This window comes from Micropterus salmoides, unplaced genomic scaffold (genome assembly GCF_014851395.1).
Source record: "Micropterus salmoides isolate LMB-PRFRI ecotype aquatic unplaced genomic scaffold, ASM1485139v1 Ms_hic_scaffold_8, whole genome shotgun sequence".
NCBI lineage: Eukaryota > Metazoa > Chordata > Actinopteri > Centrarchiformes > Centrarchidae > Micropterus > Micropterus salmoides.
Window position 1 is genome coordinate 35,828,870 of NW_024044570.1, and position 17,172 is coordinate 35,846,041.

General features: G+C 39.8%; 2 protein-coding genes across 4 annotated transcripts in view; one reads left to right on the forward strand and one right to left on the reverse strand.

Moving 5' to 3' along the window:
* The window catches only part of dnaaf4 (dynein axonemal assembly factor 4), an 18,343-nt gene continuing 1,171 nt past the window's right edge, over positions 1-17,172 (reverse strand). Inside the window, exons 1-10 of one of the 3 annotated variants that reach the window (XM_038706706.1) lie at positions 9,976-10,096; positions 9,014-9,460; positions 8,520-8,667; positions 6,669-6,802; positions 6,347-6,563; positions 6,121-6,266; positions 3,497-3,603; positions 3,267-3,420; positions 651-756; positions 1-401 (exon numbers count right to left, since the gene is read on the reverse strand). In XM_038706706.1, coding sequence (XP_038562634.1) covers positions 283-401; positions 651-756; positions 3,267-3,420; positions 3,497-3,603; positions 6,121-6,266; positions 6,347-6,563; positions 6,669-6,802; positions 8,520-8,667; positions 9,014-9,136 — 1,254 coding nt within the window. In that variant the 5' untranslated portion in view covers positions 9,137-9,460; positions 9,976-10,096 and the 3' untranslated portion in view covers positions 1-282. Of the gene's footprint in view, positions 402-650; positions 757-3,266; positions 3,421-3,496; positions 3,604-6,120; positions 6,267-6,346; positions 6,564-6,668; positions 6,803-8,519; positions 8,668-9,013; positions 9,474-9,975; positions 10,097-17,172 lie in introns of those variants that run through there. The other 2 variants (XM_038706705.1, XM_038706707.1) reach the window with 2 other exon arrangements.
* Positions 13,013-17,172, forward strand: part of LOC119894146 (aminopeptidase Ey-like) — a 24,956-nt gene continuing 20,796 nt past the window's right edge. Inside the window, exons 1-4 of the mRNA XM_038706704.1 lie at positions 13,013-13,364; positions 15,152-15,455; positions 16,100-16,242; positions 16,535-16,671. Of these exons, the coding sequence (XP_038562632.1) occupies positions 13,034-13,364; positions 15,152-15,455; positions 16,100-16,242; positions 16,535-16,671 (915 nt within the window). The 5' untranslated portion in view covers positions 13,013-13,033. The remainder of the gene's footprint in view (positions 13,365-15,151; positions 15,456-16,099; positions 16,243-16,534; positions 16,672-17,172) is intronic.

Consider the following 17,172-nt stretch of genomic DNA (forward strand, 5'->3'; position numbering starts at 1 on the left):
TTTTAAAACTTAAAAAATGTATTTTATTAACTGAGTCAGGTACATACTACAACTGAAGAGGCTGTAATGTAATCATCCATTGTTTGCAATTCATTTTAGGAGGTGCAACATTTAGCCACACGAGGGTGCTCTACTGATTCTAAGAGTGTCTCCCATGTACTCCACAGCATATTCTTCAGTAAAACACACTTTACCTAACTTTTTCAGGGCTGAAGCTGATGTGGGCAACAGACAAACAACACAAACAGTCATACATAATATATGCAGTACATTTTCTCTGTCTCAGTATGGCTCTGGGTTAGCTGCAGTGCCTTGAATAATGTCTCTGATTCTCTGCGTGTCTGTCTGCAGCGCTTCATCATGAGGGTTGATCTTTAGAGCAGCTTGGTAGTCTTGTAGCGCTGAGAAAACATGTCACAGGTAGATCAGCTGACAGCACAGAGTAGGACATGGTTACCTGCCATTCAGTCATCACTCACAAAATATGCTACAGTGATGTATTGTTACTATACCATCATGTTTTTAAACACAAGGCAAAAAGCATCTATGTTTGAAGCTTTATCACTGAGTGTATCATTTAAATCAAATTATTAAATCCAAAAGTGTACAGTAACAGTGCACCAAATGAAAATGACTGCTGCTGTTCAAACCTTCTGCATAGAGCTGTAGCTGGCAGAAAGCAGATCCTCGGCGGACGCTGGCTCTGGCTCTGGCAGCTGCGTTTGCAGCAACTGGTGGAGTCAACAGATCAAGTGCCTACAGAAGAACATATGGGCAGATGTTTATTCCTACTTTAAATAAGAGCTTAATACAGCTTTACTATCAGATTATTCAGTAAGTGGCTTATATAATACAGCCCCTTTCACAGAACAATGTCATAAAATGCTTTACAAGAGTAGATAAATTAAAGCCATATACATTATTAGAGACAACAATAAAACAAAACCAAGAACATAAAAATGGTAAATATTACTAAAAACATAAGCAACAAGGACATAAAACAGTAAAATAATCAAGCAATAAAAATATTCAACATCATGAAAATCGTAAAATAGACAGCCAATAAAATGTAGGCAGTGACAGACTGTAAAACACATGTTTGCAGCACGTGCAAGACAAAGGCCAGCTGAAATAAGTTTTTTTTTTTAAAGGCATCAACAGAGACAGCAGAACGTAAGTCTAAAGGGAAGAGTGTTCCACAGCAATAAGCCCTGGTTTAAAGACCTAAATGGCTTAGTATTGATATATAGGTGAAGCAGGTCATAAATGTACCCAGGTGTCTGACCATTCAGGGCTCAGTGTCATGTTCAAGAAACCAGTTTGAGGTGATTTGAGCTTTGTAACATGGAGCATTATCCTGCTGGAAGCAGCCATCAGAAGATGGTACACTGTGGTCATAAAGGGATGGACATGGTCAGCAACAAGACTCAGGCAGGCTGTCGCGTTTAAAACAATGCTCAACTGGTACTAAGGGGCCCAAAGTGTGCCAAGAAAATATCCCCCACACCATTACACCACCAGCAGCAGGCTGAACTGTTGATACAAGGCAGGATGGATCCATGCTTTCATGTTGTTTATGCCAAATTCTCAAATCAACCCGTCTGGCACCAACAACCACCCTCCCCTCTCTTCCCCATTCTGATGCTTGCTTTGAACTTCAGCAAGTTATCTTGGTTGAGCCTACATGCCTAAATGCATTAAATTGCTGCAGTGTGATTGGCTGATTAGCTATTTGTGTTAACAAGCAATGAACCGGGTGTACCTAATGAAGTGGCCGGTGACTGTATAGCTGGATATCATCTGGGTAAAAGTGATAAGGGACAGCTTTTAAATTTGCTAATGAAATGACCTAAGGGGAATATATACAAAGAAAATAAAATCAGGCTCAACACAGAACACATCACAGGAAAGAGTTTTCAGTTTCAGACAGAATAATAATGTAATAACACAGAAAAGCTCTGAGACATAGGCCAGTTGTTTTAGAAAATAGCTTTCTTTTTAAAAACTAAACTACATATTTGTGAGACATTTTTTACCAATATAGAAACCAACGGGCTTGGGGCTCAGTGTCACGAACCATTTGGTGTGTTAATGGGATTCCTTGACAACAAGGAAAATATACATCAACACTATTCAAAATTCTGCTCTCACTACAATCGTCCCTCATTTAAAACAGTCACTGTAATAAGCCTGAATGCAAACGTCTTCTAGAAAAATCCAGTTTGAATGGACCTCTGTGAGGACTAATACTGGGGGCCAATCTGCTAGGTCATTTGGTGGAGCAGCAACTGTTCCTTTAGGGTCTGAGCTGCTTGTACCTGATGCTGGCTGTAAATTTCTGGCTGTGCTCATACTGACTGAGGCTGCCTGTGTTTCACCTGGGTCTGTGTGACCTGTGCTGGTACTGGCTGACGATCCAGCATCTACTCTACTGACAAACTTACGCATAGCTCCTGTAAGTAATAGATCACAATACTGGCTAGATGTTAATGTTATCATGTCCATCAGGCCCAATCGACTTGTTCCCCCGGTTTCCCGTAATACATTTTCAAATGTAAAATACTATGACTTGGTTGAATATGTGATGCTTATTATGTACTGAGATGTGCATCCATATTGGCCAGTCTGCCCCGCTATCATTTTAGGATTCAATGCCTATCCACTGCTTCCAATTTTGCATTAGTCTTGTTTTAAAATAATGTGTGGCTATGAGGGGTGCCATCACATCCGTGTATTGACTGGATGTGTGTATACATGCACATGAACACACGTTCACATGCGACGCAGTTATGTTTTCCGAGGTATAAACCCTGTTGCCCGTCAGTGTTTATCAATCGTAATAAATGTATTTCACTCTAACATTGTTCAGACACAAAGTCTGAAATGCGCTGCTCAGCTGGTTAGCAGGACAGACAGACACATTACACACATTGGCACATTAACCAAACAGGAGTGTTATCTGCTGACATCTGACTTGGAGAGAACACATGTTCACCTGACTGCTGTCATTGAGTTTTTTCTCTTCTCGTGCCCAGAAGGATCGGCTCGTTTCCTGTTTATCCCCTTATCGAAGTTGTAAACACTGTTACTGACTTTGACGTTTGACACAACAGTAAGGTAGGGCCCAGATTGCGTAGTAAACGTGCCCTACACAGCAGTGCGCAGACCTTCCAGGTATTATAAACCCTGTTGCAACATGTTGTTCCCACATGCTCAGTGTGCGATGTGCAGATAAAGATAATGTAAAACACACAGACAGTGCAGACCTGAGAGGCATCCTCAATGGCTTTGTGAAAATTCCTCAGCTTCAGATGACATGCAGCCCTGTTTGAATACAGAGCTGGGATCTTTCTGTTGAGCCTGATAGCCAGGTTGTAGGCATTCACTGCACCCAGGTAGTCCCCAGCCACAAAACATTTGCTGAAGGAAAGAGCCAAGAGTCAGTTCAGAAATAAAGAAGTTCTTTTGAATAGTTTTGAGAGCACAATTAACTTACTCTCCTTTGTCCTTTAACCAGTCAGGGTTCCTCTGTTCTTTCAGGTCCATCAGATCTTCAACATCTGCATTTACTGCACGTCTGGCTTCAGCTTGTTTTTTGAGCCACTGGTTTGTTAAAAAAAGTGAAATCTTATCCGTGCTAATTCCACTCACAAAGCATATGTTGGATGGAAAACTTAGATCAGAGACAATTTAGTTTGTTAGTTTATGGATAACATAATTAATTTATGGATGTTATGTCCCCCCCCAGTGAAACAGACATTCACACATATTTACTTGAAATCTTTTTCCTGTTTGCTGGTGGGTGCACAGGACTATGTTTCGACAAATATGTGGACAACGCTGACATTTATCCTCGCAGGCATCACTAAAAATGTTCCACTGTTGATAGCAGATCAGCAAATACAATACAGGTAGAAACCGGAAACTGGTGAATACAGAAGTAGTGTAAAAGCCCTTTGAGTGGTCGAAAAGACTAGAAAGGCATTTACATTTACATTGGTATAACCACCAGAGCTTACTGGCCAGGATGCATCCAAATTAAAAATAATTCGAGTTGAGAGTCACAACTCACAAGTCAAGACAATCTCCAGCTGTCTGAGGAGCTTTTCCTCCATTGGAAACTATCCAATCAGCACACTCATTCACCACCTATCCAGCTCTGCATTTAGGCATTTCGAGTCCTTCTGCATATCACAACTCATTAGGACCCTTTCACCTGAACACAACTCTGCAGAAGAAGAAGTAAACACCCCAGGGAGCACACACATATTTCCACAACCCTGGTGCAATTATAATTGGTAATTCTAATTGGCAATTCATTAACAAATTATTAGTTAATGCCTGCACCCACGAGGCCGACTGACAAAAAATGGATCTGTGGATCAGCAGGCTGCCTTGTGAGCACTCCCCCTTGTGAGTTTTGGGAAGGTGCGGGAAAAAGTTAGTTTGGAGCCCTAAATGTACTCAGTCACCAAGTGACCCTTCGCTAGGCCACGCCCCCCTTAGTTACTGTTGCTAAGTCCGACAAACTGTTGGACCTGTCAGACTTTTATCTTGGCGTTGCCAGTGTCTTTCACTGCACTCCCTGGAGAAATATTGTCCAATTTTTGGGACAAAAAGATCTCAGAAAGAAGCAGACAGTTTTGCAGTTGCATTGTGATTTTGAACGTTGTTTTCTGGCTGTCAAACTGACGTGAAAAAAATAATGATAGAAGCTAATGCCTACCAAGAGAGTAAAAGTGAACCACTGCGTTACCTGACTATTGCGAAAGAGGACAACATTACTAAAGATCACACTGTTCCCATATAGCTGGGTAGGTCTCTGTTCACTATACAATCGTTAAAAAGCAGAACTGTAGCACTTTATAACGTAACATTCAGTAGGAAGTTAGCCAGTGTTGGCTAACTAACATTACATTAGGAACAATCCACAGCCAACATTTTTCTGGATTTGTTGTAGGTTTTGGAAAGACAATAAATCGCTCTCTGGGTAACAACTGTAACTATTACAAGATGCCCCAGGAACAGCGTTAGACCATATCTTAGAAAAATACAGCAAAAGAAAGCTAGAAAACGGATCCTTTTGCATATGAGTCAATCAAGCGCACCCACGAAAGTGTCGGACCTCAGTTAGAGGGAGACCTATACTGCGCTATGACTGGCCATCTGTGTATTCAGGGCATGGCTTAGCGAAGGGTCAATTCCTACATTAGTCCGAAAGAGTTTTACTGTACATTTGCTTTGTCTTATTATCAGCCTGTCAGTCATCGGTAAAGTACTTTCTCTGTTTCCCCTAGGATTTCTTTCAGGGGGGGTGGTAGAACCCCCCGAAACTGGTGTTGTCGTAGACGGGGCACACTAATTTTGCCTGTTGTAGGCTTGTCACCTTCTCCGTTCTTCTTTGACATTTTTACCACTAAGGTTATTACCTCCTAATGGAGCTGAATACAGTTGTGCTACATTCACATATTGGGCGGATTGACCACGGATACGGCCCTATGAAAGCCATTTTAATTTGCTGCCAGATTCTGTTAAATTTTTTCCCAAATTCCATGTTTTCCGTTTACGTGTTTTACAATTAAGGCACATTTAGTCAGAATGGCTTGATTTGACCGATTGAATGTAGCGTTACATAAAGCAGTTGCTTAAAGCAGTTTAAATTAATCGGGTTGCATCAAAACTCCACACTGATTTGGTAAACACAAAGCAATGCTTTTTGGCATTTTCATAGCAGACATTCTGACTTAACTTGCTGCTACTAATATTTATAATAAATATTATAATAAGTGTGGCTTTATTCTATTAAAGTGTCCCAGCAAACCATGACGATGTGATAGTGAGCCAGCATGCACAACACTAGAACCCTGAAACTGAAGCAGCTAAATGGGATTCAGCCACCTGTGCTTTTCCCAATGTGACATGTCAAAATGACTATTCTAGCTTGCAGTGGTGTACTTGACACTAGAGTTAATTACTTGTTATTCACAGAAAAATGTCTTTACACAACAGTAGTAAATTAAAAAAAGTTAGTCACCACAAGCTGAACAGCTGAAGGGTCAGTAAGATCAAGCATCAAAGTAAGATGTTTTTTGTTGTTCAACCCCTCCTGTCAACTCTTACCTCTTCCTCCTCGGCCACTCTCGATTCCCTGAGGGCTGTTGGGAAAACTCGTGGGGTAAATGTGACTTGAATATTTCCAACAAGTCTTGGAGCAGGCAGGTCCGCTTGTTTTTTCTTGCTTTTTGCTTCACTATTGCAATTATGATCTAAACACAGTAATGTGGTCATTAGCATACCAAAGCCAACTAGTGTAGGAGCATATCTGAGCACACAGGAAATGACTTACCCAGTTTGACCTTTCCTCCAGCTGAACATCCGCCTTCCTGCTTCGCTGTCATGGCTTTCGGTTTGTTTTGATTGCCTCTCTGACTCTGAAGTTTTAGCTGGCCTTCTTTCTCTGATTTTTCATTCTGTCTCAGTTGCCATGCTTCCAGCTCTGCTGTGGTTTTCTCTCGCTCAGTGTCCTTCATTTTCTGGATACTGTCTCTTTCCTCCTTTTCAAGCTGAGATCAAGTAAAACATACAAGTCCTTTTACATTGCACAGCATATTTCCAATGGTCATTTTGTGGGATTTATGGGTAGAGTGTGGCGTCACTGAGTATGTTACCTTCATCATTGTCTGCAGTGCGTATTGTTTCTCTGCATGCTGTTTCTCTGCCTTGGATCTGGAGTCTGAAGAAAGCTTTTCCTGGTATTTCAACAGAGCCCTTTCTCTGACCTCCTTTTTCTTTTCTCTATCAACTGAAACACATCGCCTTATAATGGTTAATTAATTGTATCAGAAACTTCAAGTCAAACAAACAAGAATAAGTCTTAGAACCACAGTACCCTTCTGAACTGAAGAGTTTGTTGATCTTTAACTATTTTAGTTAGAATGCAGAAAGTCAGATCAATCTCCTGTGGTAGAAACTGTGTGGAGTTACAGATGGCCATGACAGGTGGGGAGAATGGAATGGCATTCCGTGTTCAGTAAAGATAGGGAGTATGGTCGTCACATTTGGACACATGCCCAAGACCCCTTAGCGTCAGTTTGTAATGTAGTGGGAACCCTTTAGCTAAAGGTGTAATACAGAAGGGCAAAGAGGAGGTGGTTGGAGTGGTTGGGGTGGACAGGTGGGCCAGAAACTTCACAACATCCTTGTAAAAGAGATTAAAAATCTCAATGGATTTCTTTCCTGGTAAAATAAAAAATTAAAATTAAAATTAAAAAAGAAAGCGGACTTTAACCCAGGAGACCAGTGTTATTTTCCCGTGCGAAAACTTTCTTTAGAGAAATACGACTGATGTGTGTATCTCACGCATGAGTGGAGGTGTTCAAAGAGGTGTGAAAATAAGAAGAGGGTCAAGAGTTATCATTTTTTAAATCTATATTATTTGAGTTTATAATATTCATTAATACATTTAAAACTTGTTTTTTGAGATAACATATTTTATATGTATCCCCTGATGATGAATTGGTTTGATCAGCAAAGAATGCACAATTTGCTAATGTGACACACCTAACTTTAATAGCTGTTAAAAGACAAGCACCTTCATTTTGTGACTATAGGAGCAGGGGAGGCCTTTCTCTCCTTTTGAAGTCAGAAAGAGATGAGGAAAATAGAATGAGTGATGACATGAATTGATTTAATGTATTTGGAGTGATGCATTTAAAACAGATTTTCTTTTATTTGTGCATGCATTTAAGATTATGTAAGAGAAGGTATGTTCATTTATTTTGTTTGAGAAGTGTGGCCTACTATATTTAGCCTTAAACATTTAAAGGATTTTACTAACATGAGTTATAGAGACCTGCATGATATGTTTGTTGTTGTTTGCAGCAACATGGCCCTTTAAGGAGCTCATTCCAGGTTATGTGTTCAGCGCCCTGCTCTCTGGAATCTAAAGCGAGAGGGGAAGAGGGGTTGACTAGGGAACTTTTAATACAGAAGGTCAGGCCAGCACCTAGTGTTGAAACTACCAAGCATAGATTGGGTGGTGACTTGTGTGGACTTTGGATAGCCAGATATCCCAGAACTCATTTTGTGTGAACAAGCGGCAATGGAGAGGACCCACAACTGTTTACAAAAGTGTGCAAACATTTGTGCTTAATTTTGGGTACTCCCAACCCACACACACAAATACAGACAAATATCCAGCATTTTGAACTCATCTAAACAGTTTTACTAATGCACACATCACAACTTGAATAAAGGTTCATATTTTATGTACAGCATATTTTAACTTCAGGTTCAAAGATCTAAAGCTTGCCGTTTATGCATTTCCATTTTCTTTTGAATTTTCATTACAGATTGTTAAATGTGTGCGCACGGATCAAGTTAAACTTGTGCCTGAGAATCTTTTGATGGTGTCCAGCTCCACGCAGATTAACAAATGCATGCTGTATTTACATGTTGGTGGAAAACTGGGCTTTAAACTGTTTAGTAAAATGACTACAAGGTCAGCTGGATGCTCTTACTTGTAGTTATCATCAGATGCTCCCACACTGTGTTGGTCCTCTTAGGCAAACTGAGCACTACACATCCATTTCCAACCTTTGCTGTGCTTCTGGTATCATCAACAGGTTCAAACAGGAAGGCTTCAAACAGGTATGGTGGGTAGTGCACCTGTGCAGCAAATAAAGTGGAAAACATTTCATAGACACTGAATGGGGGAACAGTACCTTTCAAAAATCTTGCACTTAAGATCGTAGAGAACTAAGTTACCTTAACTAACGTTATGTTATTGATCTACAAAGAATGAAACACGAGTGTAGCTCAGTTGTAAAAATGTAAATGTTACTGAAATGTAGCGTGTGTCAAATCTAAATGAACGCAATCACAGTTATGTTGTTGTGTCCAGTTTATGTCCTTTAGTGGCGCATTTCTACGTAACTTAGACCGAGTCATTTAAAATGGGGTGAGTGGGACCAACATATACACCAAGTCTACTACTGTTCTTAGCTAACTTTACCTTGAGATATTCATCTGTAGACAGGATGTCCACTTTCCCAACTGTCGCTCCTTTTAAAGGCACACTTATATAAACCGTCGAATCTGTCTGTGTCCATGAGTAGTCGGTCACTAGCAAAGGCATTATTCGGCACAGCTAACCTTTGAGTGTCAACCTCCGTGTGTAAGTTGTGCCAGCAGCTACTTAGAAATGGCGGCTCTCCGACTTCAGTTCACTAATTGCGCAAAAATATAGATGTAGTTGGGTGAAAAGTAACTTTGCTACAAGAGACGATGAGTCGTGAATGTTTCATCTGGTCCTGCTGCCTCGCGGCGTCTCGTTGCTATGGTGACCAGAGAGCCATCATGCTGCCTTCACGTTGATCGGAGGAAATGAGAGTTGTTATCGTACATGGGCTCTTCTCATTTCTCCGCCACCTTGAAGGGCGTATCACTTCCTAAAATGCGTCTTGGGGAGACAGGAGATAGGATTCTTGCTGGTGAATGAGTGAGGATTCAGCGGCGGTGATAAGTTTAATTACCATGGCTATGGCACGACCCTCTTGAATAAACCTAACCAACCCATCCAATGAAGGCAACGAGTACTAGCCAATCAGAGATTTTTATAGGTATTTTAAGAGGTAAAGTACCAGGTGAGCTATAATCTGTGAAATAGAACTCTTCTGAATGAAATCAACTAATTTCAGGGCAGAAATAACCTTTCAGTCAATAACAAAAGGCTTCAATCATTTTCTGACAAGTGAAATACTGCATTTTATGAGTTGTATTGGCCATTTAAAGGTATTTTAACAGGTAAAAAAGAGTGGATTGGTTGCTAGGTCTACACAGCAAGTTAAATAATGCAGAGTCAAAAGGATAATTGCAAAATTGTCTTCATTTTATATCTAAGTTGGCAGTAAGTCATTTTAATTAGGCCACAGCCCCTTTTCCAAATATAAACAAAGATATTACACATAGGCCTACCAAACATCAGTTTTCAGCGGAAAATCTCTTTTCGGCACGACACCAGCTTGGCAATGTGCTCCTCTAGGCCTACTGAAGTAAAAGTGAAATTTGAAGGGATAGTAAATGATTGTAATGCAATACACTTTTTGTTAAATTCATGGAATATTTCCACATGGTTTGCTAGTTCTCCATTTTGTGTGTGCTCTGAAAAGAAAATCCAGTCCCCCCCTCCCCCCAAGCCCTGGTTCTGTGAATGGCTCACAAAAAAGTGGTGTGGACCTTCCCCACAACATTGTTTGCCCCAATCAGCAACAGGTGGTGTGAGGGCTTGTGCACAGGAGCAGTGTCTTCCGCCCCAAGGGACTTTATTTCAGAAAAAATATGTATGGTAGTCAATGGCAAAAGGCAGAGCATTTTTGGATCCCATTTGAATTGTGCCCTGATGTTTGTCAGTTTAAAAGATAATTTTGCGAGTCAAGAAAGTTGCAGGTTGGCGTAAAACAGTAAAGTTAGTTTTGTGTGAAAACCACTACTACTAGGAAGTCAGACACAGAACGACATAGAGAATCCGGTCAATTTTCCACAATATTGTAGGCTATATCAACAATGAACACAATTAAAACAGACAAAATATGAAACCATTTAACTACGTAGTCTACTTAACCATGGTAAATGCATAAAAATCAAGGACTAATTAGAGGCAAATCGTTCTGCTTCTGAAATGCTCCCTGTGGGGTATGAAGCCCTGCAGGGGACAAAACCAGCTTAAATAACTTGCCTTGTGTGCCTTGGGGTGGCTGTGGCTCAGGAGATAGAGCGGGTTGGCCGTTAATCGGCGGTTCAATCCCCGGCTCCTCCAAGCTACATGATACTGAACCCCAAATTGCCTCTGGCGGCTGTTCCACCAGTGTATGAATGTGTGTGAATGTTAGTTTCTGTTGTGTGTGTGTGTGTGTGTGTGAATGGTAAATGCAGATGTAGTGTAAAAAAGCGCTTTGAGTGGTCTAGAAAGGCGCTATACAGTACAGAGCATTTACTTGTAAAATAAAGTTAACGTAAAATAATAATAACTAAAAAAGAGCCGTGTAGTAGTAGGACAAAAGGAAAAATTAACAACTTGTCAACCAAGTAAGGCGCTCTGCTTCTGACAGACTTCTGGTGGGATTTGAAGCTGTGCAGAGGATGGAACAATTAGGACTGGATAGACAATTAGTAGGATGGACTGGATAGAGGAACCTAAATCACAAACTCAAAGGGTCTCCATGACATAACGTTGTGTCTCCAAACCTCATGGAAATTAAGAAAGCTTCACCTTATATCTAATCAGTGAACTCTGACTTTGACCTGACAAAGTCAGAGAGCGGCCTACTGTTATCAGTATTGCAGAGATAAAAAAAAGGCCAGAGATAGTGTCACAATAGCCAAGGTGATATTTTATTGGCTTTTATTGACTTTTTCTTGTAAAATCAAGATCTTATCTGTTCATGCTCACTTACTGGATTCTGTTGTGAACTCCCACATCATATCATGTTTCCTTAACAACAACTTATAAAACAAGTAATACAATCTGAAGCACTGAACAGATTTGTCTTGGCAGGCTTTTAATAATGCAGTCTATCGCAACAGACAGTTTGAGTCATGTGAGATAAACTTTTAAACATGGGCTATATTTGGTAAACGGTATAGCGCCTTTCTATTTTATTGCCCCTTGAGACTGGAAAAGAACAATGAACTGCAGCTGACTCCAGTGTGTTTCTCACTGTCATACAGCAAAAGCCATAAACTATCAAGGGCTGTGATATGGCAATATATCAAGGTGTACTAAATACTGAAAAAACATTTTGAATTAATGTACACTGCACAAAAGGGACATGGGGGAGAATCATCATCTGGACGTCAGGTGATCTAAAGTAGTATGAACATCACAGAAAGTAATTGTGTGGGTTAATATTAATTAATGATAAACAGAAAAAAGACAGAAGAGTGACTGACTAATATTTAAATTAGTGTATAGTGTCTGTATATCCCTGCTTAAGTATTATTCTAACTTGGAGGTGCGGCAGTAACAGGGGTCTCATCTTTCATAACTCTTCAGCCATATTATTATTATTATTAATTTAAGACTTACATGAAGATGTTCTGCTTATATGAAGATGTTCTGCTAAAGTAACCCTTTTCTCAATGTAGCAAAGCATGCAAATGGAGCTTTTTAATACAAAGAAAGTATCTGGCCTTTAGCTGCCTTTTGGCCAAATTTCCACAATCCTCTAATTTTTGATTTTTACACAAATTCTTGTGGTCTTGTCTTCCTAAAAGGACTGTAGCTACAATAAATTAAAGGGCATATGGAGACCTAAAGTATAGTTCTATGATTTTAAAATAATAGACACTGTATCCTTATATTTGACAATTTCTAGCCACGAAAAATGAAAAAACACGTGAATGAATAAGTAAAAATTTTTTTCCCCACCAATATGTACTTCTAGCCACCAGCTGAAAGTATGTTTGAGTATAAGGTCAACACTTAATGCTACATTGTTTCACACTAAACCTACTACTTTGATTAGTTGCACCATCTGCTACGTATGTTACAACCATCCTTTAAAGATTGAGTGACATTTCCCCATATTCCTAGTCTTGACGTGAAGCTAACTGCTGACTCCAGCTACATATTTACCAAACAGGTATGAGAGTGGTATCAGCTGAACTATCCTTGCGCAATGTTTTTCTGTTAACAAAGCTCGCATTTCAAAAATCCGAGTGACAAAATGCAGAAAGTGTAGAAAGTGTATTTAAACTGATGGATTCCTGCTTGTGAATATCTAGGTCACCGCAGAAGAATTATTCAAATTGTATTATGGGCTTTTATGTGTAAAAGTTAAAAGTACACTAAAATTATAATTAATACTCAGTAATTATAAGTATGAAGATATGTGACAGAGCCAGGTGTTCCCAGCGTTAATGTATCACCTGGGACAATAAATGGGAGGGGAGTTGCTACCCATGGCTACATAACAGAGGTTCACCTTCCATGCATGTGCTGTCTCAGTGTGGGGTTCCAACGCAAGCTGACAACATGGGGAAAGGTTTCTACATCAGTAAAGCTGTTGGGATAGTTGCTTTCATCCTGTGTGCAGGGGCCCTGGCTACCATCATAGCGCTCTCTGTTGTTTACTCCCAGGAAAAGGCTAAAAATAATAATCCTGTCTCACCAACGGATGGAGGAATAACATCCAAGCCCACCGTCACACCGTCAACGACTGGAGGAACATCCGTCACACCTGCCCCGTCCAATGAACCTTGGGACAAGTACCGGCTGCCCAAGAGCCTGGTGCCAGACCACTATAACCTCACCTTATGGCCGCGACTGACTCAAAATGAGACAACTAAGCTCTACATCTTTACCGGTAAGGCATTGTGTGTGTAATACTCGTGGCTAATCCTCAGCAGCCAGATGTTTTTCTTTCCTACAAAGTAGTCGCATTCACCTATTAAAGAAACAAAGAATAAACTCGCATAAAACCATTATGTAAAAAATACATTTTACAATCCATGTCCACACCTGATCCACCAATACAGGTTTGTAAATTAAATCCTTGAAGTTGAAGTTGAGTGCAATCCTACAAGTTTCGAAAAGGTCATTAAATTTTATATACTGTATAAGATAAAAACTCTATGGCAACAACACTAACCTGGGAGCGTGAGGGAGGTGTGAGTTAGCAATAGTCTGTACGGATGTTGTGAAGATTCTCATCCAGGTCATATTTTTCCAAGGAAGGTTAAAATCAAGGGCAACTGGACCTGTTGAAGATACTCTTGTCTAAGAGGTGAAACATCTTCAAGTATCTTCTACCAGCTCCAGTTGCCCTTGATATTAACCTTCCTTTGGATACATAGTAAAAACACCCAGACAGTCTGGAAAAGAGGTTAACTGAGCCAAAATAATGGGGTGTACATGCTTGGGCTTTGAATTTGCTGTCACACACTTCTAAGTAAATTGGATCATGGGTATTTCATACCAATTTGAACTGCAGATATATGATATAATGGTGGGAAGACCCTGCATCTCTGTGTTCATCTTAAAAGTATAGCACAACACACAAAAAGTTCACTCTTGTTCTTAGAATGAGCAGTTGACTCAACTCAAGGTCCTTATTCGCTTGTTCTGGAGCTCTACTGGACTCCATGCCGGCACACCCTGATTGGTAGCGAGAATTGTTTCCGTGCACAGTTTTGCCTTCAGCTCTGAGCGTCCAAGTCCTCTCAAGCGTGTGATCCTGCCGACAACGCCAAAATTCTGATGGCAATTCAAGTTTTCAAATAAACAGCTCAGGCAAGCACTTGTCTTTCTGTGAATTTTATTCATGTCTTCTGCAGAAGGAACTCACTGCAACACACATACGCTGAATACATGCATGCTCGAATGAGTGAGGAGAGCTGAGGGAGCCTGTTATTTCTCCAGCTTTAGGGTCAATCATATCATCCCACAGAGACACGTTGTCCCTGTAGTCTGGATAACACAGAGAACAGAGATATTTCGACGGTTACGTTTACACAGATTCAGTGCCACATCACACGAGTCTGCCTGAGTCCAGGGTTACATGCAGTATCTTTGGAATTCCCATTACACAGTACTTCCTCAAACATTACGTTGCTATGGGAAATGTATTTAAAAAATGTCAACTTGTTATGAATAAAGAAAAACAGCTCTGTTTTTAGCTTTGTGGCAGTGGGTATTTCAGATAATGGGTTTTTAATGGTATATATTGCTTAATATGAAGGGGAACTTTCTCATAGCATTATGAATACCTTAATCCTTTGGGTTATTAAAACATTTTAAATCACCAAATATGCGGTGATATATAAGCTACAAAAGGTCTAGCTTTATTTTAATTTGACATTGTACATTCAGTACTTTATATATTAGATGTTTTTTATTCTTAAATGCTCACAACTTACTGACATACAACTGGTGCTGAGGTTTGTCAGTGGGCATTGCTTTGTAGTAATGGGTTACAACTCATAAGGTGACTGAACACACAAACAAAGAATTATGTAAATAATTTATTTGGATTCAGATTTCCAATTTCCACCATTTGTGTCAGTTACAGGAATAAGAAAATTGGGGTTGGGTAGAGCTGAGGTTTTTTTTACTACTGCTGATCACAGTTTAAGTCATTTCATGCTGTTTCAGGTGACTCCAGTGTGGAGTTTGAGTGTAATGAGGAGACTGACCTGATCCTTATCCACTCCAATAAGCTGAACTACACCAAATTTGAGAATGGCCACTTGGCGAGTCTCATCTCAGTCACTGGAGTCCAAGCCCCTTCAATCAAGTCTTCCTGGCTCCAGACAGTGACTCAGTACTTGGTCCTACAGCTGGATGGTAAACTGATGAAGGGCCACAGGTACCACCTCTTCACTAAGTTTACTGGAGAGCTGGCTGATGACCTGGGAGGCTTCTATAGGAGCGAATACAAGGAGGATGGAGTGACAAAGTATGTGCTTTTGTTGTCAGATGATACGCTTTGAAACACAACTAGGAAATATTTGTCCTGGAATATTATTATTATATCAGAACTTCAGTAGCCAGCATGACTAATAAGAAATGCCTCAAATAAGTTCTCGCGCAAGACAACTGTTTGCTATTTTAGAAGAATAGGGGGACATCTTCAGACTAAATTTAACCTCATCACTTTAGACTCTATGCTAGCTTTAGTCTAGCTTAAAAGACAACTCATATTCACATCTTCCATCTTGATTGCTGGCAAAGTAGTCACCACCTCACATGGATTTTGTTCAAGTGCATGGTTCTTTATGAGACTCCACATGCAGCCACTCTGCTTATAACTGTGGGTTGAGAAATGGTTTGACAGCCTAGCATTAACTGGTCCTAAAACAGCAGTCTCATTTTAACGTTTAGATTTCTTAATGTGTGTCTTGTAAAACAACCCAATCTGTAATGGAGACTGTGGAGCCTTTGGAAAGTTTATTTCTTCACTTTTGATAGAGCCAGGCTAGCATTCCAACTAGCCCCCCTCCATCTGGCTCTTGGTAACATTCCATACAAGCATTTTGCCATAAATGTTGGTATGTTTCTTTAAACAACAAAGCCAGGATTCATTTGTCGATTTCCTGTCAGGGTTGTTGCTACTACTCAGATGCAAGCGACGCATGCCAGGAAGGCTTTCCCCTGTTTTGACGAGCCAGCTATGAAGGCTATTTTCTTCATCACGCTGATCCACGACCACGGAACTGTAGCCCTGTCCAATGGTGCAGAAAAAGGTTTGTTGCACTTAAATGATAATTGGACAGGATTATTTTTGCAGTTTTAGACAAAATCAGTGGAGTGTTTGAGGAAGACAATGCTGGTCTATTTGTTCGGAGTTGAATTTTAGACTGTGGACAACAGGATGTGAAAAGTCAAATTTTTAAAAAACGTTTTAATTTGAAGTATAAGAAAACCTTTAAAAAGTGGTTCTTGAAAAATTTAAATAAAACTTTGTGATCCCAAGCAGTAATATCAATAATGAAAATCTAATGAAATTTTTTTTTACATTTAATATCTCTTCTGCAGAATCAAACAGCGTCACCATTGAAGGTCATAGTGTGCAGAAGACAGTTTTTGAGCCAACTGAGAAAATGTCCACCTACCTGTTGGCGTTCATCGTCAGTGACTATGCCTACATCAATAACACCATTGATGGAGTTTTGGTAATTGAATCCCAAAGTGATTTTGTCCCTTTTTCATGAATACAATTTGTTTATCCAGGAAACTTAGAGTTTACTTCAAATCACATAAAAAAATATAAATTAGCCTATTGGTTCAGCTTCTTTAATAAATGTTACTGAATGGATCATACTGTCTGTGATCTACACCATACCACAACAATAGCCTATTTTTAATTTTTTCTAGCTTGCTTATCCATTTAAAGTATTTGTATACAGACAATTTCCCAATAGACCAACAAGATTGTTCCAGATGTTACTAGGAGATTTGTGATGCAAGTGGAAAATAAGTTTTTGTATGTTGGACCCTAATAGTTGCTCTCCCTTAGTTAAGAATGAAATAATTTATGAACTACATTTAAAGTTTGAACAGCCTAAAGTTGTCAAATAGCACTCTTTGTGCATGTTGCAACTTTAATTTTAATCATCAAATTTTCAGTGTTTTTTTTCATTCCTAAGTACCCACATTTCTTACAACAGTCCTTC